At 43.8% G+C, this 26,315-nt stretch overlaps 1 protein-coding gene and 1 long non-coding RNA gene across 3 annotated transcripts; both read left to right on the top strand.

The window, feature by feature from the left end:
- The first annotated feature begins 12,531 nt into the window (after nucleotides 1-12,531).
- Nucleotides 12,532-16,538, top strand: LOC125511140 (PHD finger protein ALFIN-LIKE 3). Its single transcript, XM_048676432.2, has 5 exons — nucleotides 12,532-12,715; nucleotides 12,870-12,902; nucleotides 13,016-13,238; nucleotides 15,748-15,871; nucleotides 15,982-16,538. Exons 1-5 carry the CDS (start codon nucleotides 12,601-12,603, stop codon nucleotides 16,237-16,239), a joined length of 753 nt encoding a protein of 250 aa, XP_048532389.1. The 5' UTR covers nucleotides 12,532-12,600; the 3' UTR covers nucleotides 16,240-16,538.
- Nucleotides 16,539-20,667: 4,129 nt separating this feature from the next.
- LOC125511139 (uncharacterized) lies at nucleotides 20,668-25,732 on the top strand. Of its 2 annotated transcripts, XR_015602937.1 has the most exons (6): nucleotides 20,668-21,463; nucleotides 21,557-21,622; nucleotides 22,964-23,092; nucleotides 23,293-23,784; nucleotides 24,478-24,780; nucleotides 24,909-25,732. It is a non-coding gene; the product is annotated as an uncharacterized LOC125511139 (long non-coding RNA). The 2 variants fall into 2 exon arrangements; XR_007284915.2 differs by having other exon boundaries at nucleotides 24,478-25,732.
- Nucleotides 25,733-26,315: the final 583 nt, after the last annotated feature.

Below are 26,315 nucleotides of genomic sequence, written 5' to 3'. Positions count from 1 at the left end.
GTAGGTAAATGATAAAAGAAATAAGTTATGAAGTGTGAATGCTAGTATAGTGCATAAATTTGATCAATGATAGTTCCAAACACTTTTTCTAGCATCATTATATATCATAAACAGTAGCTCATCTCATAAAACTTCTCATGATCAAGTAACAAGCTATTCACATGTCAAAGTATAGACCATAAAGTTTCTTGAAAACTAACAAACTATGTTCTCAGTCACCAAACAATTGCAATTCATCTTACTTTCAAGAAGGGTCTATGTAAGAGCTATGATTTAGCAAATTTCACATACTCAACTATCATATGTTCTTCCATGATTGCTAACACTCAAAGCATATTGTTAGAACAAATAGCCTCCGTCGAACACAGAGAAAGATAGGGGCTTAATGTTTTGCCTCCCAACTTATTTATCATATAGATAATTGTCAACAATAATAACTCATGATCAAATGTATTTGAATGGTCATATATGCTTGGATTTCCCCCCACCACATGATGCTTGCCAACTAAAGGATAATTGAGGTTGAAATAAGAAGGAATACTATTGACTCTTGCATAAAAGTAAATACACGAAAGTAAAAGATAGGCCCTTCGCAGAGGGAAGCAGTGGTTGTCATGCATTTTTTATTTTGGGATGTGCAAACCCTTAGTGCAAAGGAACGTCACGTTGAATTTCCCTTTGTGATAGCAACCTTTATTATGCAGTCCATCACTTCTATTTATTTACCATCACAAATTCATACAACATTTATTTTCCCTTACAATAAAATATCATACATATTTAGGAGCAATTTTTATTGCTTTTTGCACCGATGACAACTTACTTGAATGATCTTATTCAAACCATAGGTAGATATGGTGGACGCTTATGGCAAAAAACTGAGTTTAAGGGTTTTGGATGCACAAGTATTATCTCTACTTAGTACAAATTTTTGGCTAGTAAAAAACAAGATAGAGTGAGATACGAAGTGTAAAATAAAGTGCATTGATTTAGACCAACATGGAATTGTTACCTCATGCACATTATCTATTTTCGCCCTGGAAAATCGTCCCGTGTTTGGGGACTACTCCTTTTATGGAGGAGGAACCTGTGGGAACGGTAGTCCTGCATCGAGATTGTTAGTTGATTACTGCTGCACATTTTATCAAGATCAACCTATGGGAATAGCTGTCCCTTCCTTACCAAAGAAAGGAAAAAAAATTGAATCGGTTCAATTCTTGCCCTCATATCGAAATGAATCAAGAACGCCCTTGTAGATGATTCTTTACTGCGACAACATTGAGGGTTCCTCGAATAATGCAATATCTCATACCGGGTAAATCCTTAACCCTTCCCCCTCTTACTAATACTACAGAATGTTCTTGTAACTTATGCCCATCCTACCTACTCTACCTTTTTGTCAGCCCATCCCTTTGTTTTAATGCAGACTTTGATGGAGATCAAATGGTTGTTCAAGTCCAAACTGTTGAGGCCCCTTAGAGGTTCTAACCATGGAGCACGAGGGTCCCAAAAACATAATAACTCGGTCATCTATTTCAAATGAATATCTCATTTTTTAGCAACAGGGTTATGAAAACCCACCAGAAGCAAGTAGACGAATTGTATGTGCCAATTACCATTTAGCTAGCAAGCTCATAAATTCCCTCTGCCCCTACTGTACTCCAGCTTGGTAGTTTCCAAACTCCTGTAGCAGTTCTTGAACACCTAGAGGTGTCTGCTCTGTAGGATCAGCATCTAGAGTTGATTTGTATTTTGTATTCTATACTATGTTTTCTTTATATATTAAATACAAAGCCCTTACTCTTTCTTTTGTTTGGAAAGCTCGAACACACAATGTTCCTAGCCAGTCTCTCTCGGGAAACATGGCCCAATTTCTCTCTTTCTTTTCACGCGAGCAACAATTGGGAATAAAACAGACAGTGACCATGAGTTTAAAATGTAAAAAAAAGGGAAGAGTGCATTCTCCACTTTCTTAGCTCAAAAATGCGTAATATAGTGATGTCATGTGTCTGTTTCTTTGAAAAGGTAAATGAATGGTGTCGATTTCCACACTGAGATTGCCTAAGAGGAAAATGATTTAATCTTTTATAAGAACTAAAGTTTCATCAGAATATAAAATAGAAGTTACTCTAGGGATAACAGGCTGATCTTCCCCAAAATCGAATGTGTTTGTTTTTATGTTATTTCGTGAAGGAATGAAAAGATACCTCAAAATACTTCAATTGGTACGCACAAGAAATAGGCCACGCGAAGGGGCCAGCAGCCCCCAAACCAAAGTCTGAGACGTACAATTACAACTCAAATTACTTCAGATATTTCTAGAGGCATTTGGGGCAATGCGAGCCCAGGTCCCGAAGATACCTGATTCTAAGTATGTTATTGAAGCGTTAAAGCGAGATTCGGGCCCTTTATAGGGAAGGCATATCATAGAGAATTATAATTCTCGATTCAAGCAAAGAGTGAGAAGTATGGCTTGGCCAGGAAAGCAGTAGTAGTGGCAGAGGTCGAGGTTCAAAAGAGAAAGCCACACTCCTAATTCTTGGCTAGTGGTGAACGGAAACAAAATACTTTTCCTTGCTCTTTTGGGGTTTTTAAGGTGACCGGTGCCTTTCAAAAGTGTGCTTTGGGCCCAACTTCTTTCACGATCATGTCACGTCAAGGTACAGAAGAAAAAAGAACTGCAAAATCCGATCCAATTCCCCCTCCACCCATTTTTAAATTTTGAATTTGAAATACTTTAATTATTATTTTTCCTTATACGGGAGCAGCCCTGGCTGAGTATTTTATGTACCGCGACCGACCTAACAGCTATCTGCGGCTGCTTCTTCATCATTCCGTTCCCTTTTTCAAACTCCACTTCTTCGTTAGGAATCGAGGATCTTTTAACAATACCCTGAAGCCCTAGACACTTGTTGCAAATAGTGTGGAATGGAACCAAATCTTTTCTATTTAGTAGTCTAAGTTTCTCGACGAGGATAATTAATTCTGTCAACTACTCGATACAACGAACTATTAGATCACGTCTTTCCTCGTTCATGGTTCTATATTCTTGTGTCCTAACTGGAATAAAAGAATTAGTACATCTGTTCCGCCCAAAATGGCCTAGTGGGGCCTATAGGACCATATGTCACTGCTTAATTTCTATTTTAGAGCATGGTTTGAAGGGGTTGTGGGTGATTCCCCTGAAAGGTGTGGAAAGTCACTGTTTGATGGCTCCCTTAATGTATGTGCAGAAAGTTTCTTCGCAAACTGCTCAATTTTGCCTTCTAGGGTCGGGAAAAAAGTAAAAGGTCTCGCGAAGAAAATAATCCTATTTGACGAAATTTCCCTTTTTTATCTATGGAGTCACAACCGAGGTCATGGTAAATCCAGGAATTTGATTTGATTCATTTTTCTTATAGTATAGAAAAGAATGAAGTGGAGATCTTCCAAATCTTTCAACCCCTTGGAGTTATCATACGCTTGGAAGAAGAACTAGGAAGAAGAACAAAATATAAAGCCCAATAAGCATGTCTTGGGAGGCACAGACTTGCTTCCACGAGAGGCATGGTTGTGCCTCTCAGAAAAGGGGAAAATGTATTTTCTTTTTTCCTTCCACGAAAGGCACATAATTACTTCTGGTGGAGGCACGAATTAGCTTCTGCGAGAGGCACGGTCGTGCCTCTCCGAAATGGAAAAAAGTATTTTTTTTTTCCCTTCCGTAAGAGGCACAAATTTATTTCTCGTGGAGGCATGGATTTGCTTCCGTGAGAGGCACAGTCGTGCCTCTTGAAAAGGGAAAAAACATGCTCCCGATTTGGGTTATTTCGTCCGTTTTTTCCGTGAAAACTCGTCGAAACCTATCAACACTGGATCTAATTTTGAAGATTGCAACGCGAGGAATCCAACGATGAAAAAGGTTTTTCTATTTGGACGCATGGTTTGAGAAATAAAATGCTTTGCATAAATGGATCTATGAAAAAAAACTCATAGGTTGCGACAAGTGGCGCACATGCAGCGTGACACTTGTCGTAACCTTGGGGTGAGAGTGATCTTTGCAAGAAGTACTCGTTAATTAGTGATCTCAGCTACAACAAAAAAGAAGAATGAGGGAAACAAATCGGTCATGGGCCGAATTTTCATAGCACGAACTAGTGGGCATATGCCACTTTTTTCCTTTTCCTTCTTTATCCATGGGCCTGAGTAGCCTAGTCGAGTGGATGTGGATGTGCGCGTGAGAGAGTAGGCTTAGATCTTAGGTGTTCGTCTGCTCGATCTGTGGAACAAGAGATAGCTGGAGGCACACATTACTGAATTGTATGATGGCTAGAAGTGTATGGTCTCTGGTGCCTGAGCAAATGGTGGAACACATGTGTGATAATCAAGATCTAAGTGCGAAAGAATAGCGGTTTATGATGCATGAATCTATGAACCATGATGAATTCACAAGGATGGTGGTCACTCTGTGGGCTATATGGAAAGCGAGGAGGAAGGCAATCTATGAGGAAATCTTCCAAAGTCCTTTGTCAACCCACTGTTTTATCGGTTCTTTTCTGGCGGACATCTCGGCATTAACAAAGCTAAACCAGAGTTAGAATCGCTCCCCGGTAGCTCGTCCTTCGTCATGGCAAGCACCACCATCAGAACATGTAAAGATCAACTCCGGTGCAGCTGTTTTCAAGGACGGCGGCGGTGGGGCTGTAGCTGCTGTCTGTAGAGATGAGGATGGGATTTTCTAGGAGTATCATGCATCATATATAGCAATCACACGGATCCGGAGACTCTAGAAGCAATGGCAGTGAGAGAGGCTCTGGTTGTTGCAAAAGATCTCTATGTGCACAAAATACAAGTGGCATCAGATTGCAAGACAATTGTCGACGGAATACAACATGGTTCATCAACAATTTATGGACCAATCATACAGGAAATAAAGGACCATTCTCATACTTTTACTTCTTATAACATAGTTCATGAGTTTAGGAGTTCGAATACCGAGGCTCATAATCTCGCTAAGCATGCTTTAACATTGGGGTTCGGCCGTCGTGTTTGGCTCGAACAACCTGGTGATCTTCTTTTCATACCTGTAAACGTTGTGATGATTTAATAAAGCTTCGCCAGATTGTCTCAAAAAAAAGATCTTAGGTGTTGGTGTTGAGTTGTATAACTTGCAGGGATGTTTGCATCTCCCGCAAGTTTCCTGTAAATGTTCTTTCTTTCTTCTAATGGGGTCTTTTTTAGGAAATAAAGACTTTTGCTAGTCTGAATTTCAGCTCTTTCCATATTGTTCATTGCCTGAGAGCTTGTAATAAGGTTGCAGACGCTTTTGTGTTGTATGGGTCGAAGATGAAGCTTGTACCCCAAGCGGTATGGCCGGGTCTTGCCCCTACCTTTGCCCGGTCTTTTGTTGCTAGCGACATCGCTAGACACGTTGATTAATGGAATGAAATGTTTCAAGCTCAAAAAAAATGATACATTTTTTGTGTACTCTTTTAAAAAACAATGATCCTTCAGATCGGAGCGGCCACCATGTCCGAGTTGTCGGCACCGCCACCACGCCACTGCTGCAACCCGTTTTTCCAACGACGCATGTTCGCTGCGCGGCCAGCAACTGGCGCCTTACCTTCGCGTCGTTCCGTGCGCAGCCAACGATGCCGCGCCCCGCCGCCATCCATTTCTGCCGACAACGCATCGTCACGCATTTTCCACATCCACTGACCGCGTGCGGCGTTCCACGCAGCCAACCATGGCGCCGCATAGCCTTGCCGCTGTGTCGCTCAAACGGCAGGCACGCCCAGCCGCCTGCACCACCGTCGTTCTGTGCAGCCACGCCGCGCCGTCCACCTTGCGGGCTCCCGCATACTCGCCATGACTACGTCTACGGAGCGAGGTCACGCACGTGTCTCAAACCATCGTTGAAGCAACCACCAGGCGATCATGCTTCCTTTCTTCTAGATGTGTGTATACACTCTGGTTGAGATCGATTTGCATGAGTGCAATGGACATACAAGGGAAACCATCAATGGTTAGACGAGCAATTGCTAGTCAGGAGAAGATCAGATTGAATATGACAAGGGCATTTCCAATCGATCCTCAATGACCTGTTAGAAGAGTAAAAACATAACATCGAGGAGTGGCGATGCATCTTCCCCGGCTGCAACGACGATGCACCGACCTGGACCCATGTCTCGCCGGCGGTGGCCTGTCGAGGCAAGATTGGCTCGACCTCTACTATGTCAAAGATGATAATGATGATGAGTAGCCTAGTGTAATTTAAGTTTGAATTTATATTTAATGTTCGGTTGTCAAGACTAGGTTGACCCTATGTTTATATGTATGCAAATTTTGGTTGAGACTAGGTTAAATTTATGCAAATTTAAATATTACTCCCCTAAATCCAGGAAATCGGCTAGAACCAACTGAAACTGAGTGAAGTATAAATACTCCACTAAAATTTACTTGGTCGGATCCTCCTCTACATTTTAAGAAACGATTAGAAATGCCCTAACTCCAGATCGATTCGTTTATGGATCCATGCGTGCTCCCGTGGCCATGGACAGCCTGGTGCGCCGACGAACAGTAATCATGTACCCAAAAAAAGGAACAATACTTGTTTTTTTTTAAAAGGAGGAAGACCCCCGGCCTCTGCATCTAAACATACATGCAGCCATTTTATTAATTATTCACACAAGACTTTACAAAGCAATACAATAGTAAGACTAAAGTCACTGTCTAGACAACATCTGTCGCTACTCTTATCCAGTTGATGAAGGGATGTTGATAGTCTGGGTCTAATACCAAACAGACCTCGCAACCAAACATAACATCTAAGACCTGAGGCCCCAACCAGGACGCCTGCCGGGTATGGGGCACCCACCGGTCCGGCGCACACTCAGAGGCCGCTGCCGCCACCTGCCACCAATCCATCTTCAGAGCTGTACTGCTGCATCTACCTTGCTCGGTCTAACTGTCGTCGATGCCACCACGACGCCAGACAACGTCACCGTCCTACGCGAGTCCATCATCGCACATCAGACGCCTAATCTCCAGGGCGCCATGCCATCGAGATCTGTCACCATCAATGTGCAGGATGAAGCACCGCCACCAAAGACGTCGTCCACTGTTCCCTCGAGCCCGCGTACACCTCCAAGAAAGACGCCCCCAAGGGGGAAACGACACAATCGCGCCACCGTCTTCTGATCTCTTTGGCATCTAGCCAAGAGCAGATTTTTCACTCAGATCTGTTCAAAGAACTTCATTCAGCTTCTTGTGCACGAACCGTCGCCTTTTCCGACGGAGACTAGACCAAAAGGATCCGGCCGCCACTGACAGATCCATGCAGCCAGCACTAGGAGATGACGACAGTCTCTCTGTACCGGAGCTAGCATGAACCGGAGCAGATCGAGTCGGAGACGATGAAACCCCTCGAGCTCCCGCAGACCAGTGAGCCGCCGGCACCACCGCGTCCAGATCGCCAGACTCGTGAACAGATCCCTCTTATTCACTGATGTAGGTATTTATACTCTCCCAAAGGTGTGTTACAACTTACAAGAGATGTCTTTTAGAGAAAAAGACACGAGCCAATAGTTCCCTAATTAACAAAAGTTAATTAATTCGTAACAAAATCCACATCTGCTAGCCGCGACCTTGGGCATAAAAGAAACATGGTGTAGTTTGATCATGGCTACTGCCTGAGTTTCTTGGAGCTGCTGCACTCAGGGGACTGTAGTGCTTTATGTGGTCTGCTTTGGCCGGGGTTATCCGCACGCATTTGCCGTGGAACCACCACACGTAGATGTCGCAGCCGATCCAGAACTTGCTGAACCTTGGTGAGGGGGGGGGGGGGGGGGGGGGGGGGGGGCTCTTTGTAAGGTGCTGCTAAATCTCAGTTCAAAAACGTACAATTTGATTAATCTGGTGCTTTTTTTTGCGAATAATCTGGTGTTGTTCAAAAACGTGTTGGGCTGAGGCTGGAAGCGGGCATGGTGTCTGCCTTCCGCTATGTCGGGCTTCTTAACTTGCTTTCCTGTTTGGGCTGTGGCCTCTGGCTTGCAGTCCTTTCCGTTTTCTTTTTTTTTATTTTTTTATTTTCTCTTAGGTCTCCCACATAAATACTTGTATTTTGTTTCTTATTTTTTAGTTTTCCTATCTTCCAGTGGAATTTTAAGGATGCAGCTCACTATGTGTGTACAACACAACTAAAACAAATGTTTGTGTTTTTTAAATATATGTTCTGAATATCAAAAAGTGTTCTCGTTATGAAACTTTGTGCAAAAAGTTAAAAAATGTTCTCATTCTGGAAACATGTTCTTGTTTCTTAAAAAGTGTTAGTGTTTTTCAAAATAGTTATTTGTGTTTTCAAAAAATATTTGAATTTTTGAACATTTTTTTATTTTAAAAACTGTTTGGAATTTTAAAAATTGATCAGCTTTTCAAAAATTGTTTGGAGTTACCGAAATAATTCATTTTTTAAAATACAATTTGAAAATTTGTTTGTGTTAAAAAAAATTGGCTTTTAAAAATTGTTCAAATTTTCAGTTTTTTTTTTAAGTTTTTTGAGTCTCAACCCTGTTGCGTATTCTTATATAGTTCGCGCTTTGCATGATCACCAGCAACCATGAGGCCAACTGGCTAGCTGCACCCGTTTGAAGTGTGAGGTCGCGTTACAAAAAAAGAAGTTGCTTTCGCGTGGACCTGTGCGTCCGGCTAGCTGCACTCGTTTCCTGCACCACACGAGTTGAAGCCCACCACGCGTTTCTCAACACAGCACAGAACTTAAGCCCACACAAGGAGAAAAATATAACTCAAAAGCCCACATGATAAACATGCCGAATCTAAACATGGATGACGTGTCTTAGGCCCCGTTCGGATCCTCTCCTACTCCCAGCTTCTTTGGTCGGCACGTGGAGTCATCTCGAACGTGGCAGCTCCTGGAAGCCAGCTTCGCGGAGCGAACTGCCCTTAAGGATGGCAATGGATAGGGTATGGGGCGGGTAGAGCAATACCATAGCCATACCCGTGTAGTCAATGGGTACAAAATTCTACCCATACCCGTACCCATGGGTATGATACTTTACCCGTACCCATACCCGACAGGTACCCATACCCATTGGATACCCAACGGGCAGTTCAAATAGTACACAAGCTATTCGCAATTTTACATTCATCTATAGCGCATTTGACAAAAAAAACATTGATCTCAACTCAATAACAAATAGTTGAGTAGATGAAAATTATCTCAATTCAAATTGACAATTGGTAACAACTTTAACATAGGTTCATAAGCTCACAACACAACTTTAACATATGTACACTTGTGATTGTGAATCACGGGTAAGATTCACATGTCAGTATAAAATGGGTAGGGTATGGGTATATCCATGGGTAAAAGGCTATACCCGTTCCCTACCCATGACTTAACGGGTAGGGTATGGGTACTACCCGTTGGTATAAAGTTGCGCCCATACCCTACCCATGCGGGTACGATACTCGCGGGTACCCGTACCCATGGGCAAAATTGTCATCCCTGCCCTCGTAGTGCAAAAACGAGAAGCGGGTCGAACCTATCTTCAAAAATGGAAGGAGGCGGAGTTGGACGTAATTATCGGATATGCCACCGCCAAGTGAACTCTGGGGCAGCGTACCGGTTCGATCGGTATGTTTCTCTCACCGATACGTTCTCTCCCGTATGAGAAACCACCTACCTGGGCTTTATGCTTGCTTCCTGGGCTGCCGGCCCATGTAGACGGGAGCTAGAGAGCAGCCGCGCGCTGCCAAAGTGCCGAACGCATCACTGGCTCCGCCAAGAAGCTGGCTAGCGCTGCCTCCCCAAGAAGCTGGCCACTTTGGGAAGCCAGCAGACTTCCGAATGGGCCCTTAGTGGACTGAGACCTAGATGGCCTTTAGAAAAGAAGAATATGGAACCAGTTTTCTCGTGCAATCAGTAATAGCTAAAGCTTTGTATAAATTTGAACTAAAACCACTACAAGTAATTTGGAACGGAGGGAGTACATGCTGATATCAAAAAAAAACTTGACAGGTACATGCGGCAAGAACTAAATAACACAACACTTGATAGCAAGAAGTAAATAACAAAACACTTAACAAAAAATACATCAAAACAACTAGAATATACGCGTGCTTTGCCGTGCCCGTTTTTTCAAATTATTTGCCTATTTGGCCGTTAATTCTCAGATAGATCTTTTACTTATATCAATCAATGGACCGAGCATTGTTGTTCATTTTCTGTGGGGCTTTTGTGTTTTTGGCTTCCATGATTTTGTGGTGTTGTAGGAGGATATTAGTCCAAAAGAAACGTATAGAGATTTCCAGAAGCAAAGACACATGATCACCGAAACTTGGTAGGATATTAGTCAAATTTTTTACAGCTTTACAACAATTGTTCTTCACAAAGATGAAATCATAGACGAACTACCAAAAAATATCCATAGGCAGTGGTTGCTGTCACCCATGTCCTGGAACTTCAAGGCCAAACCATAATACCGGATAGGGATGCAACTAGAAATAAAATTCTATGGAATCAGCTCTATAGACAAAGCAGTCGTGTTCACAAAAAAACATCGTGATTCCTCTATAACCCTCCTGGGAAAGCAACAACTGAGATACAAAACATTGATGAGTTTTTATGGCTACATGACAGTTACAACCCAGTGCTGAAACAACTTCGATCTGAATCTACTATTGATTCTAACTTTAGAGCACAACATGCAAATTTGATTCAAACTTGAAGATAAAATCCCCTTGGAATTTGCTACTTGTTTAGCCCGGAGCAAGTAATATGAAATTCAAATCTGACTGAGAAAGGAGAAGGGGGGAGGTGGGGGAGGGGGGAGCGAGGGATCAGTAGCTATGATGCATACCTTGTCGACGGCAGTGTGTCGAGGAAGACGATCGAGTCCTGAAGTCAGCGGGCATCCCTACGTAGCGCCATCGTTGGCCGCTGTGGCATGACTCGCCGCCTTCTCGTCAATGACCCGCGCGCTCGCCGTTGCCGAGCATTACCTCGTTGCGAGAGGGAGAGAAAGAGAGAGATGGGGAGGGGGCGTGCGGCGCAATGGCGAGTTTGTGATGCCTGTGCAGACATGCAGTGCGGAAGAGGCGGTTATGGGCTGGCGGTGTTGTGCCGTGATATGCGGTGTTTTTTTTTGTGTGGCTAGGCCTCAGTCGACTGAGATTTAACCAAGTCTCAGTCAACTGATATACTCCCTCCGTCCGAAAATACTTGTCATTGAAATGGATGTATGTAGATGTATTTTAATTTTAGATACATTCATTTTTATCCATTTTGATGACAAGTATTTCCGTGCGAAGGGAGTAGTATATAATGAGAAAAAGAGAAAACTGAGAAGATTTTTTTAAGAATCTCTATGCAAGATCAAAGGCATATAGCATCGACTGAGACATAAAAAAGTCTCAGTCGACTGAGACTTAGCAAAACTATTTCATTTTCCCATCAAAATGTGCGACACATCAACTGATACGTGAATAGTCGGCCGTACCGCTAATTCCCCTCATTTACAGGAGCGACACATCACCAGGATACGTGTATCTGGGAGGGGACCAAGCGGTAAACAATTTTCAACTCACCCATTGATAATCGTGGTCAGTTTTATCTCTCTAGCCTCGAGCGACCACAGCCCTCACATTCGAGGGAGCTTAGTAACTCTAGTGATATAGCAAGTGCATGGAACTCGTTTGCATGCAATCATTTCTCATGTCTGAATCTTCTTAGGTAGAATATTATTGTTCACAATATAGGCTCCACACCACTTCCAAGAGCCTTTAAAATTTCTAAATGTACATTTTTCATTGGACAGAGGGAGTAGCAACTTTTGTTAATTCTCCTAAACTTCTTTCTTTAAATCCAGTTTTATTTCATTTCATTTTGCTGGGTAAACCACTTTCAATATACGAGCCCCTCATTGACATCGGGTAAACCATCGACGAGCACGAGGCAGGGCCGCCCAAGAGACACATATTCCCGATGTCATTTGCACCTGGAAAACGTTTCGCTGGTAACCATTTCAAGGATAAGTATTTCCGGAGGGAGGGAGTAGAGTTTTAGTCTCGTCTCCGGAAAGTGGTCAAGTGATATGGTCCATAGCGCTCATCTGGGCCGCTGATGGCGAGATCCAACGGCAGGTGACGCGTGGAGCGGCGCGCAATGTCACGTCGCGATTCCGAACTCCTGTGGGTCGGCGCGGGCAGTTGGTTGGAAAGCGCGATCTGAGATAGTCGGGCTCAGAACCAGGTCGGCCCGTCCCAGTCGGAGCCAGGTCACCAGCCCACCCGGACCCACCGCGGCCGGGCCCGTGTCCCTGGCACACTCCCGCCCACCCCGCTGCACACCCGCCCACCCACGTCCACATGGGACCATCACCGCGGGCCCACAGCGTCAGCGACCTACCTCGGATCCCCGGGATCGCCCGCGTCGCCAGGCAAATCCTTTCGGCCCGGGCACAGTGTAATAAAACCGAATCCAAATCCTTCCTTGGGTCAGACTCGACGACGCCCGCACGCACGCCGCAGACCCAACCGCTGCCCCCCACCCCCCTCCCTCGAGCTCGCCGCCGCCGCCGCCGCCGGCCGCCCCGCCCCGGCAAGATGGAGACGGTCCGGGCCCCCGCCGCCCCCGCCATGTCCAGGCCGCGCACCGTGGAGGCCATCTTCAGGGACTTCTCCGCGCGCCGCGCCGGCCTCGTCCGCGCGCTCACCTCCGGTGAGTACCCGACCGACCGACCGCGCCCCCTTCCCTTCTCCTCCTCCCCCCCTCATCTCCTTTTGCCCTCTCGTAGCGCCGCGCTGACGGGCCACCCGCGCGCGCCGCAGATCTAACACCGCGCTTCTCTCCTGCGCCTCGTGCCGCCGTGCAGATGTCGACGACTTCTTCGACAGCTGCGACCCAGGTGAGTTGCCCCCCCAGATTGGATGGATGGATTGGGCGGCTCCGCTGCCGGGCGGTGGGATCCGGACGGGGATTGACTGGATCGGCCTCGGTTTTCTCTCTCTCTGCCCGCAGATAAGGAGAACCTCTGCCTCTACGGCCACCCCGACGGGACCTGGGAGGTGTCGCTGCCGGCGGAGGAGGTGCCGCCCGAGCTGCCCGAGCCGGCCCTCGGCATCAATTTCGCCCGCAACGGCATGAACCGCCGCGACTGGCTCTCCCTCGTCGCCGTCCACTCCGACTCGTGGCTCCTCTCCGTCGCCTTCTTCTTCGGGGCGCCGCTCACCGCCAACGAACGGTAATTTTACTGCCTCTGACGATTTCTCTCAGCTTGGTGCCTCTGACGATTGATTAGCTTTTAAATTGTCTATTCTATGTTACTCCTGATTGACAGTTTAGGCAAGATGAAATGTGGTCTTTTTCGATAGAGTACTTTAGCTTGACTGCTAGGTGACTTGCGGAGTTGGGATACGCGTGACCGATTTGATGGCCCATTTATTTTGTTTCACTTGGTGGTTGGTGCATGTGTGTGCATGTGCACATGTATCTTGTGCTCCTCTCTTTGTTTCTTTTCTTTGCTTTGAGTGTATCGGAGGGTCATGCTTTTTGTTTCAGTTTGCTTTATTGGGTTTGCAGTTACTTGTTCCCTTCTTTCTGTGGCCCTCTGGGTTTGATGGCGATATAATCCATAGGGTTCAGCTGTTAGTTAGGCCATATGAAAAGCAACTGCCCCCTTTCACTTTATTTCAGAAATCATATACACAAATAAAGGATTGCGTGCTTCTGTGTAGTTCCATCATTTGCAGTTTCGGCTGCTATAAAGAATTTTAATCTCTATATCCATTTTTGTGTTTGCGGTGACAAACTATGCCACATTGTCACAATTTGCTCTAAGCTTATTGTAATATTCTTCCCAGAAAGAAGGAGAAGGGTCTTATATTGATGGCGGGCCAGGGCCATTCCTTTCTAAGTTCCTGCCATGTTAATTGCAGAGTTATTGATTTACATCTATGGGGTTGTAGTAGTTGAAGAAGTTGTGCATTTACTGAGTGATGTAATGTGTATACGAAGCAAACAGGAAACATACAATTTATATCATGACCTACCACATCATCAAATGCGCAGTTTTAGGGCTTTTACAGTATCATCATGCTGAATGGCCAAAACATCTTGTCAAAGGCTTTAAGTAAATATAAAGGTGGTTTGGCGTAGTAAGAAGCAACTATTCCTTTTCCCTTTATTTCAGAAATCATATATACACAAATAATGGACAGTGTGCTTCTGTGTAGTTCCCAGTTTCGGCTGCTCTAAAGAATTTTAATGTCCAGCCTATTTTTATGTTTGTGGTGATGAACTGTGCCACACATTTCCACAACTTGTTCTAAGCTTAGCTATGTAGGACCGACGATCAAAGTGCCATCTATCTATGAGTAAAACTCTAAAGGGTTCCAAGATTCTTCTCATAAAGAAGGAAGAAGGCTCTTATATTGGTGGCGGGACCATTCCTTCCTGAAGTTCTGTCATGTTAATTGCAGAGCTATTTATTTCTGTCATCTTGCTCTTTTTTGTGGACCCTTTATGGGGCAGCATATTATGAGTTCATTTTGATTCTCTATATAGTCTGTACACTGAATGACAACCAGTTTTTTTTTTTCTGCGGGAAAGATGAAAACCAGGTTATTTGTTTTTTTAATCTCAAAATGGAGTTAATAGCAACCAATGCCCATTGTTTAATTTATGTCTTGTTCAAGCATGCTGGTAAAGCCGTAATTCCAGAATCTTTCTTACATTAACTTGTGTGTTTAGTTTGTGCACCTTGCACCTTTTTCCCCCACACTACAGTGAGAGTTTGCTGCCTAAGTACTCCATATACCTTGTGCAGCTTCTGGGTCCTGTGTTTGTAATGTGCATAATTTTGACCTTCGAAATTTAGCTAGCTGGAATAAAAGAAAACACTTAAAAATCTTCACTTCAGTATTGCACTCCTTCATGGACCCTGTTACATCTTGTCAGTTTGTCACTCGTCATCTCTAGAAATTAACAATTGGACCATGAGAATCCTTAAAAAAACAGATATTCTTTAGTGATCCCATTTTATTGTTTGTTCTACAATTTACTTATAATAGGGTTTCGTTTTCACTTGAATGTTCATGTACCCTTATCTTAGTCATCATATCATAGTGAAATTCGTACTTTGCTCACTTGAGCGATTTTTTCCTTTTTGCAACAAATTATTTCAAAAGGCTTCATTGATTTTTTTTTCCTTGTATACATACCTAGTACATTAATGTTGGTGGCCTGCCATGCTAGTAATATATTTACAGTCCGTGACTCCGTTCTCTTGTGTTAGCACTAAAGATAAAGGCCCACTCTGCTCATCTATATTGAAAGTGGTGTGAAGCCTATATTGTGTGGAAAAAAAACTACACAGGGCAAATGATTGGATGCAAAACCGGTTCCATGCACCTGCTATACTGTTCTTGATGTATTCTTTGTTAAGTGTTCTGTTATTTAGTTCTTGCCACATGTAGCTGTCAAGTTTATGCCTAGCTTTAGCTATTTACTGATTGCACAAGAAAACTGGTTCCATGTTTTTTCTTTCTTTTGAAAAGGCCATTTTGAGTATTTCCGCAAATTCCTTCTTGTTGTTCTGTTATTACTGTTCTCTTTTTCTCTTGGCCGCTTTTTGTCCTAAGAAAATGTTCTCCCCTTTAATGGAGTTCTTATAATGTGTATATCAAGTTGGTGTGAAAGCTTCAGCTGCATCTTGCTGCCAATCCAACGTTTCTGTGCCTTGTGTCTGCCAGGAAGCGCTTGTTCAGCATGATCAACGATCTTCCAAATGTGTATGAAAGTATGGTTGACAGGAAGCACAGGGACAGGTCTGGTGTTGATAGCAGTGGCAAATCCAGGCACTCATCAAAGCCAAAGGTACGCTGACTGACCCCTCCACTGCAGTAGTTTGTGTTTGTTGGAAATTCCGAAACTGGGAGCGCATCTCCGAACGTAACTCGAACTGAATTGCAATTTGTTATGTGCAGCAACGAACTGATGATGTCCGCCCAAAGAACTCCAGAGCAGTTGCTCGAGAAGAAGACGACGACGATGACGAAGAACACAGTGAAACCTTTTGCGGAAGCTGCAACGGCATATACAATGCAAGCGAGTTCTGGATCGGCTGCGACATGTGCGAGCGGTGGTTCCACGGCAAATGCGTGCGGATAACCCCGGCCAAGGCGGATCACATAAAGCACTACAAGTGCCCTGAATGCAGCAGCTCCAAGAAAATCAGGCAGTAGGCGGTGGCCTGCAAGTCTGCTTCAGCCGTCTCTGACCCATCTGATCAAACTACACCATGTTTCTTTTCTGCCCAAGGTCGCGGCTAGCGGATGTGGATTCCTCTAGAAACTGTGCTCCCTCCCATGTGGTAGTCTCCTAGCCGTAGGTGCTGTGAAAGACTGATACATAGCTCATACTCTCGTAGCATTATAGATGTTTCCTTGGTTGTCATTTGATGTGTTCATTCCCAGGTGTGGACAATGTCGTCGCAACGTTTGCTGATGATGATTGAATTGTGCCTTGGTAGGCGATTTGCTGATTGGCTTGTGTTTTTGCAAAATGAACTGCCTTTCGTTGATCCGTCTGAGGGCCGAGTGGCTCCCTCAACCCTAGCGGAAGTACAGGGGCCAAAGAATTTATACAGGTAGACTAAACACAGGACTATGACTTTGACACTCTTCATCTGTTTGAGCTTCAAAGAAATGAACCAAAGTGAAGGATTTGTACAATCCATGGAGCTCTTTGTACAATTTCTTTGGACGAAGTACCAGGGTCTATTTGGTGGTTTGAACATTTTGGATCTGAACATTTTGTTAAGATTCTCTTGTTTCTTCAATTCCTACGAATTGAACACCTAAGTCTGACAAATATCCCTTTCACAACTCTCCCACGGAAGAAGCCACGGTTGTTCCCTACTCCAAGTTCTGCTCTGCCATAAATCAATCCCGACCGAAAATGTCATTGCACTTGCTAATGTTTGAGGAACCTGCATTCAAGCACACATCAATAGTTAACCGCACCATTTGACAATAAAATAAAAACATTTTATAACATCCTAAACTTTGGCATGTAACCCGCCCTGGCCTCACCCGTGAAAAGAAAAATGTGGGTTAAGATCTAATTTCTCCTCCAACAGCTCCCTACTCCCCCTAAAAAAAATTGGTATGAGAGAAGTTGGCACAAAAAACGCGTTCCAGCAGCTTCACTATTTCTATTTTCCTATGATCACCAAAAAACGTTTCCGCCATACGCAATTGAACTTGGCAGAAGCCAACATCTAAAACTTCACATTTACTACCACAACCATTGGACGCCCGCCTAATCATCGCATCGCCTTATGCCCTCGGGCGCGCGGCGTGGGCAGTCGCCTGAGTAGGCCGCTCTGTCACCAGCCAACCAACACCTCGTTGTCGCCTGCCTCGCCGCAGCCCGCCACCGCCTCACCGCAGCGGTTGGTGACTTCGTGCACGCAGGAAAGAATAAGTACAGGATTTTTTTTATTTATAGAGAAGCTGCTACAACAACACACCTGTAAAACGCAATAAATTTAATTTACTGAGAGGGTCCTAATAAGCATTTATACAGGAACGAATTTTGGGAAGTTGCTGGAGATGCATTTATGTATTTCGCAGATTTGTCTCAGCCCGCTCCGATTCGCTCTTCAAAATCCGAAGACCCTTTGACCAGGTCCACAGACGGGACCCACCCCAAAATCCCAATCTCCCCGCCCTTTCTCCCTCTCCCTCCTCCGCCACACGCCCGCCACCGCCCGCACCTGCGGCGATGGCGGCCGTCGCGACCTCGGAGGTGGCGTGGCAGAAGTCGATGATATAGCCTCATTTGAATTCGCTGGAGATGTGATTAACACGTGCGAAGTCGATGAAATTGGTTCGTTCACAATTATGGCATTTTCCTACTGCATCGACTCAGCTGGTGCGTTAGAAGCGTCTAGAGACTTTCAGTGTTCCGAGTTCACTCCGTATGTGCGAAATTAGTTTAGTTTTGTTCCCATTGCTGAAATTAGTTGAGTAGCAGACAATTTTCAATTCGTAACTTCAAAAGGGGGAACACAGCGGATCCTTTATCTACTGCCTTGGGTATTTCCAAATTTGCTTCGGAACATCAGGAAAAACTTGTGTCATCTTCGGTTGAGTTGGGCTGTACTAGTCCTGCTGTTCAAATGCTTCCATTGGAGTAGTATATAAACGTCTCTCTGTGGGGGGTTTGCATTTTGTACCAAGCGCGTCATACTTTTCTTCAAGATTGGAATCAGAAGAGCTTCCTCTGTGGTATCTAAGCGCCCGTTCGGAAGTCCTCCGCCTCCGCGCTTCTCCAGAAGCTGGCCGAACACGACGGCTCAGTATGTTGTTTCTTTTGCTATGCTGTGAGATTTTGAATATATGTTCTGCTTTAGGAATTCTCTGTGTTTAGTGAACTTCTATTGCCATGTTTGGAAACCAACTCTGAAATTGTAGTCTCCTTGTTAGATATATTACCTTATTTTAGTAATTGGCAGTGGTTTGACAAATACCTCGCAGGATTATTGGTTGATCATCAGGTTTCGGTAACTTTCACTTTGAAAAGCTGGGTGCCTGGGTGTTCATTTCCTATATGCTATAAATATGTATTGTTTACATTTCGGTCGTAACTGTTTGCCCTGAGTTGCAATGTTGTCATCTCTCTTCACTTCACAGATTTGATGATCAGTACCAATATGTATATGATCCTACATTTGCACGGGCAAACTTTCTTGGTGTTTAATCAAAAAATATATTACATGATCTTTATTGCATATGTATGTGTTTGAATAAATCAGTATCGGAAAATATAGATGTATTTTTTTTGTGAATTATGTGCTTCACTGAGCATGTTTATCAATAGCACAATTTGATACCAGTTGAGGTTTTCTATTGCTGGAGCATTGAGATAATTTATTAAGTATCTATATGATCTGGTGAAAAGCATAGCATAGTGTGTGATTTTAAGTTATTCATACAACTATTTGGATAACGTTAGTGATCTATTGACCAAACAGACAAGGAGCTTGCTCCGGATTGCTATATACAACATCAGCTACATCAGAGGCCTATTCCCTGAGAAGTACTTCAATGATAGGTCTGAGCTGGCAGTAGGTTAGGATCGGTGCCCAGTATCTATCTACATTCACTCATTCAGTTTGAATTTTTTAGCTCAGTATCTCAAACAACCTTTTATTTGTTGCAGAGATGAAGCTTAAGAACCTGATGCATATGGATGCTGACCCCAAGAGACTGATTCATTGGATGAAGAAAGGCAAGATATGATTATATGTTTTAGATGCGCTTTCTCTATGCGTTTGTCCTACAGTTGCTTATCATGTGTCATAATCATCATGCAGTCTCACACAGCTACCCCAACTCAAACGGGGAGGAAGTTACAATGAAATGAGTCGCACAGGGAGCAAAAAGAATAGTGCCACGTTCAAGTCAAATGCAGCAGAAGTCACTCCTGATCAGATGAGGTGCTATTTTAGATATCCCTTCTGGGTGCTATGATTCATTTTTTATTGTTAGTCTTTTGTGCATGCAGAATGGTATGATTTTGTGCATAGAAGTTCAGTTATATGTTTTTTGTCTATGATAGTGTGTGAGAAGTTAAGTTACAGAGGAGCTGCTCACCTGTTGGCAATTAGTGCTAGTTGAATTTATAGGCTGTTGTTAGCTTCCTTGCGTGACTTGCAGAATTCTAGCACTGGTGAGATAGTTGATGTTTCAGTGCAGTTTTATCATTTATCCTGCAGATCAGTTCGCGAATTGCTTATATTGGGTCCATACATGCATGTTATTGTCAACATTAACATTGTCAGTTGTAACCAGTGGTAAAATGGTACATATCCTGACATGGCAACGGTTTCCTTTTAGGTGCTCTGCTTGTAAGATGATGAGAACGCTGGTGAGAAGCTTGGAGAGTATGACAGAAAAGGTAACTTTGACATTCTGTATCTCGGTTAAGTTGTATTGTGCTGTGCTGTGCTGATTCTATCATGGCTTCATACACTTGCTAACAACTGCTTGTTGAATGTTGTGCAGGAAATGGTGGAAGGTAATGCAGAAACAATTCTGTGTGCTCGTCAGATTAATCGTGTAAAATAGATGCATTCTTTCTGCACTTAGTCAAGTCTTGAATTACTAAATCGACGACTCACTCACTTTTCCAGATGTTTTGGAGAAGCTGCTGAATGACGATCTACTTTGCAGGGCAAGCAAGGATGGTTATGCTGTTATCAAGGTCAATGTAATTAACACTATTGCTTACCACATGCTATGTTGCTCTTCACTGACATGATCATTTCAGATTTCTGATCCCGGAACAGCCTACATGGAGAAAGAGGTCACCATGCACAATGTTTCACCTACTGACGGAGCCAAAATCGGCAGTGGAGATCTGAAGTGTATGAAGGTCCGCCCCTTTAACCCTTGAATGCCAATTCACGATGTTTCACTTTCATTCATGAACTGTTAACTAAAACTGATTGAAAAGTGAGTCGTCGATTGGACATGCGACATACTCATCACCACGCCAGTTGCATCAGTTAACAGTTGGATGCTGCATGAACTAAAAGCTTTTTCCACCTGTGATATGTCGCAGGTCAAGGAGCCGATCCTCCATTATCAAGCCCCACAGGTCCCAGTCCACATTATCAAGCACCTGTGATGGACGATTAACCCCGTAGGCCAGGCGAAGATGCAGAGATACAGTCCAGTCCCTTCAGGTGCTTGAAACTTGTGAAGATAGTGAGAGCGCGCCACCCCCAGGCAGATGTAGACCCTTGTCCCTATAGCTCCATCCTTGGCGGCAGAACGTAAGCGGGAGAGACTTTTGTCCCATGATGTTTGTTTCATGGGAGAGAGGCTGTGGTGAGAGAGATTGCGGAGCAGCGACGATTGACGCAAGTTTTCCTTTTGCCTTGCGGACTGTCGCTACTGTTCTGTGGTCTGTACTCCGGCGAGCCGTTTGCTTGCCGTATGGCCGAGTTTCCAAGCGCTGCTAGAGCATTGCGCCTCCCCCAAATCTGCGCGCAGCTCAACCCTGCAACCTAGAATCCGAAAGCTCAAGCCCAAACGCGTGCGCGCGCGCGCGACAGACCAGGCCCCGCCCCGCCGCTATGCCACCGGCGGCGGCGGCCGCGGCTTCGAGTACTGCGAGCTGTGCCGCCGGAACCACGACCGGGGCCAGGGCCGGCGCCGCCGCTACTTCCCCGCCCACCCCGGCCGCCGCGCGCCCCCCTCCACGCCTTCCCGCATCTGGTGCCCCACTTCGATTGGTAGCTTGTACATACTCCTCAATGCCTTCCAGCATCTGGTGCCCCACTTCGATTGGTGCGCCTAGGATTTTGATGCAGGTCGCAGCAGTTTGGATGGCCCGATAGAACACTCCACCCAGCAAATGCTGGTACAGCAGGATCATGGTGCCGTTCAAAGGCCGGTATGGTTTTTAGAAAAAAGTAGTATAGTTTATTATGCATATTGGATTATATGATCAGCTAAAATGCAGTTACTCTGTTGAAAACAAGTGCAGTTACTAGCCACTAGCCAGGCATGACCATGTTATGCAGTGAACTTGGTTAACTGCAAAGATTGTTCGGTAAGAGGATTTTTCTTAATGAAAATCCAATTTAGTCTTCCAAATTCATTCTCGTTCAGAAAAATGTTTCCCAAAATTCATTGCCAATTTAGTGCAGAGTTTTATTGGTTATTATGTGATGGAGAAAGATGCCTGACATGCTGGCCATTCCAGAAGCTAAGAAACTAGACGAGTCGAAATTCCCCACTCCCTTTTTCTACCTCTCAGTTTTCTTCTTCTCCAACTCTGGGAATCGATCCGTTGTTAAGAGTTTTTTCATCCTCAGAGTGAACCCTTCTGCTCCATAATTTACATAAGCAAATGCCTCTTTCAGTTCAGATGGCACAAGCAGCCATAGGTTGAAGATCGTGATGCATTGTCATTCAGCAGCACCATAGGGTTTATTTGTTTTCTGTATAGTGTTGCAGACAGCCTCATTCAGCACTTTTCTCACTCATGACATGAAACTTCACATCTACTAGGTTTTAGCATTGCGTCTTTTCCCATTTATTTCCTATTTCCGCTATGTAATAAGGCATGCCAATAGGAGGTTTAAGTTTGGGGATGCAAAATTTTAGCTGAAATTCATCTAGCATGATTGTAGTGCATATTTTGACTTGTATCACTAATATTCCAAGTTTGCGTTTGTTTTAGTGTGAAACATCATCTGGGAGTCTGTACTTCTTGGATGGGGCTGGCCCGCCGTCTAAATATGTTGTATTAGGATGAACCTAGCCTCTCCTATAGCACTCAGGATTTTCAACCTAACTTTTTCAACAGTAGTTACTACATTTACTTGAGATCGTGCATGACAGTTTCTCTGCTACAACCTAAGCATGACAGTTCATCTGCTATAACTTACGCATGACAATAAAACATTTTAGTTGGTACCATGGGTTCTGCTGTATGCACTGGATAGTCTAAATTAGAACACTTCTTTTTATCATGAACACAAGTCTTCTATCATTTTCTGATTATACTTGGCAGATAAATAGGTTGCTGATCGGTTTAACATAAATTAGATAATTTTCTTACAAGGCTACAAGCCAATGGTATCATGCAACATGTTTACCAACCAATTGTGAAGATGGTTGGTACCCTTTTAGTTCATTACTTTCCTGAGAGGTAGGATCTGGGATTAACCAGTATATAGTGTCTGGTTCCTATTTCATAGAGGATAGATTTCATGTTTTGCTAAGTTTGTTGTAGAATGTTCATATCTGTAAATGATTGTTTATAATATTTTAGTTGTTACCTACAAGCAAACATTTATGATCCGTCTGAATCAATGGGGCAAAGAGAGATGATGCCAAGAGGATTTCAAATCCTTTTTCTAACAGCCTTCTTATATATCTTAAACAGGTGCAACTGGGCAATGTACATGGGTAACAGGGCAAGTCCAGACCAGAAAATGATGGAACTGTTCAATAAAGCGAGTGGACTGGAGTAGAGGACTCCCAAGCAAATTTCATCTCTTCTGAGATTAGACAGGTATCATATATTTCACCCCTTTCAGTACACTGTCGCTTCGATTTATTAGCATGCATAGTGAGCAACATTAGCTTCTTCTGTCCTGGTTCAGCTCACCATTTTAGCCTGCATATCAGATATTCTGTGCATGCAAGTATCTTCAACCTGTACTACACTGCATATTATTATACTTCCTGAATACCATCAATGTTTATTTTCAGCCAGCAATGTGTTTGGTTCTCCCAATCTCTTTTTCCCATATTTCTGCTGTTAAAAGCAAGACATGGAATGTGGAGGCAGACCATGAGGTAAGATAGGTGTCACTCTCGTAAGTATGCTACATTCGCCTGCTCTTTTCTCCCAATTTTCCTATTTGTATTTCCTAACCATGGCAAATAATAAATAGCTTGTCATCGATTTAGGCATTTAGCGCAAGGTACATTTGTTTGCATTGGTTAAATGGTCATTTCAGAATCCCTCACTTGAAAGTGAACTGAGGCTTTGTACATAAGCACTCAGAGATTAGGTAGAACAGGTAAGAGGTAAGTCATTTGAAATTAACTCATCAAGATATCCACTAACAGAAACTCCAGATTTTGCATATAGTTTATGATGTTAGAGATAGAGAGAATGCATTGAAGATGTCCCTGAACGTTTGTGATGTCGATCCAAGTGGTGGTGATCTGCATCCGGTCGATGTGCTGTGGGAAGAGGTATGTGCATGCTGCCTCGTGCCATTTTACTACATGCCATCCAGCTTTTGTTCATCTTCTTTCTAAGGTTACTAAATTCATATAGGTATGCATAGGAATTGGTTCAGGTGGTTTATGTTAACTTATTTAAGTTGGTTCAGGCTAAATTATTCAAAACAATTGTGCACCGTTTCTCAACATGGTGGTTGAGCTGCAGTTCGGTTGCATATGTGCAGTTTTAAGCGAACTTTGTCATTCTACTGGATTAGATGGTATAGGTGTTGATGGACGTTAATCTGCTAAGCTGGTTCTAGAGTGTGCTTGGCCTAGGTTATTTAGACAGGTTCACCGTTTATTCTGGGACAAATCAGTGGACTGAACGGCAAAAACTCCAAATTATTTTTTTAGGTTTTAAAAAGATTACCTTTTGATGTAGTGGTCTGCAGATGTTACATTTGGAAGGTTATTTTGCATAATTCCATTCAGGGCTAGAGATGTTGTGTTTGGGTGGACCCCACTGCAAGCTGATGATGTCTGCTGTCAAAGCGGCGGCAAGAGGTGGAAAGTGAATAAATAAATAAAATAGAGAGAGAAAGATGTCCAATTCTAATCCTTTCAATTGATGTTTCTTTCTGTCATTTTCTTCGTTCATGCTTCCAGTGACCCACAGTTAAGAAGTTATAGAATTGATAACAACTGAAGATGTTTTTGTAGGAAACAAGATGGTTAGCAGAATCATGCAAGGCACAAAATGGTTGACTAAGCATAAAGAAGAATCAGACCAGATTTGATTAATACACAAATTCCACATCTCTGCTTCGTATTTAGAAGGGAAGTCTTCATCACAAATCTTGGTTATGTCTGTTGTTGATCTAATAAATGTGGCTACCCGCATATGAGTATTTATTTTCTTCTCTCTTTTTTTTGAAGGGAAGGAGACGACAAACTGGTTTCGCCAAGTTGCCCTCCTTGCTGGTCGCCAAGTTGACCAGAAGCTGCACATGAAGAAACAACGAGGTGTGATGCTCAAACTAGATATCTCGCGATTGCTTCTCTTTCCTGGCCATTCCTTTGAGGATCATCGCCACAAGGGTTCTAGTACCATATGGCTCCGATGGATCAGCCTGATGCTTTTCCTCTGCTAGCACTAATCATGATCAATGGAGTTCCTGGAGATCGTATAAACTATGTGCGAGGACTGCGACAAGGAGACCCCATCTCCCTGATGCTCGTCGTCATTGCCATGGAGGCCCTCACAGCGCTTATATCCAAAGCTGAAAGATCTGATGTCCTGAGCGCTTTGCCAGGTATATAAACCCCCTTCAGAGACTTCAGTCCATGCGGATGATGTGGTTCTGGTTCTGTTTCTGAAAACCGAGTGCGACCTGCTGTGTGTGAGGCAACTTCTGAATATGTTTGGGGAAGCATCAGGTCTGCGGATCAACTGTACAAAATCTTCGGCCATTGTGACCAGAGGGGATCACCGTGACCATGATGAGGAGAGGATCGCTCCTATCCTACAGCGTTCCATTGGCGCTTTTCCCTGCAAGTATTTGGGGCTTCAGTTAGCTATTTTATCTCTCACTGAAGCTGAATGGCAGCCTACCCTGGATTCCATTAGGGCCTGTGCCCCAGCATGGCAACGAGGCCTCATAAACAGAGCCGGCAGACTGGTCCTTGTGGATTCAGTCCCATCTGCTCGACCAACTCATCGTTTGCTGATTTCTGAAGCTCCGAAGTCGGCAATTCTTCAACTTGAAAGGTGGCTGTGTGCAATCCATCGTATAAATTTCGGATGTCCAAGCCTCCAAAGCTTTTTAGGTTTGCAATCGTTCTTCCAGGAAATCGCGTTTGCTTCTCATATTTGTGTTTCTTTTGAACAACACTCATTTCAACGTATTTCGTCTTGAAAATTTGTACACATGTACATTATGCCTCCATGTATATGTGTATTTTTTTCATAATTTTTTGAAATGTAGAAATAGAGTTTTGATGAATTTTGAAAATTGCAAATGGAGGCCTCCAAGTATGTATAAATTGAAGATGCATAAATGATGTTACCATAATTGTTTTGCAAAACTATTTTTATTTCATATGTTGTTATACTAAATTTATAGACATGATAAATCAAAAATTATAGTCAAATTTGTGCGACGAAGATGGAGACCACAAAAAGTCAAGCGGGCCTTACAATATTTTGGGAAGGAGTGAGTATGAAACAGCGATGCTTTCCTGTTTTATATCCCTCCTAGGCGTGGTTGGACTTGGACTGCTGTATCGGTGTTCCCTCTCCGTGAATGAAACGGTCTCGTACGGCCGTGTACTCCGTCGACCAGCTGCACGTGGAAGGCGCGTGAGTCTGTCACCGTGCGTGGCCCCGTGTCAAGGACCAAGGAGTACAATGTTGGTTGGCATGGTCTATTTGTAACGAAACCTCTTCTTAATTAATGAAAATGGCAAATCTTTTGCCTTGTTTCAAAAAAAAAATGTTGGTTGGCATGGTGCGCCAGCTTCAAGTTTCAACCCATACCCTTCCATGGTGGTGGCAACAG

This window comes from Triticum urartu, chromosome 5A (genome assembly GCF_056163025.1).
Source record: "Triticum urartu cultivar PI428250 chromosome 5A, HENAU_Tu73, whole genome shotgun sequence".
Taxonomy (NCBI): Eukaryota; Viridiplantae; Streptophyta; class Magnoliopsida; order Poales; family Poaceae; genus Triticum; species Triticum urartu.
This window is presented reverse-complemented; position numbering and strand designations above follow the sequence as displayed.

What these genes read in the sequence shown, in the direction of transcription:
- LOC125511140 (XM_048676432.2), top strand. Translation starts at nt 12,601, where the DNA reads ATGGAGACGGTCCGGGCCCCCGCCGCCCCCGCCATGTCCAGGCCGCGC. An exon ending in CTTCGACAGCTGCGACCCAG is followed by an intron (nt 12,903 to 13,015) that starts GTGAGTTGCCCC and finishes CTCTGCCCGCAG; the next exon opens with ATAAGGAGAACCTCTGCCTC. An exon ending in GGCACTCATCAAAGCCAAAG is followed by an intron (nt 15,872 to 15,981) that starts GTACGCTGACTG and finishes TGTTATGTGCAG; the next exon opens with CAACGAACTGATGATGTCCG.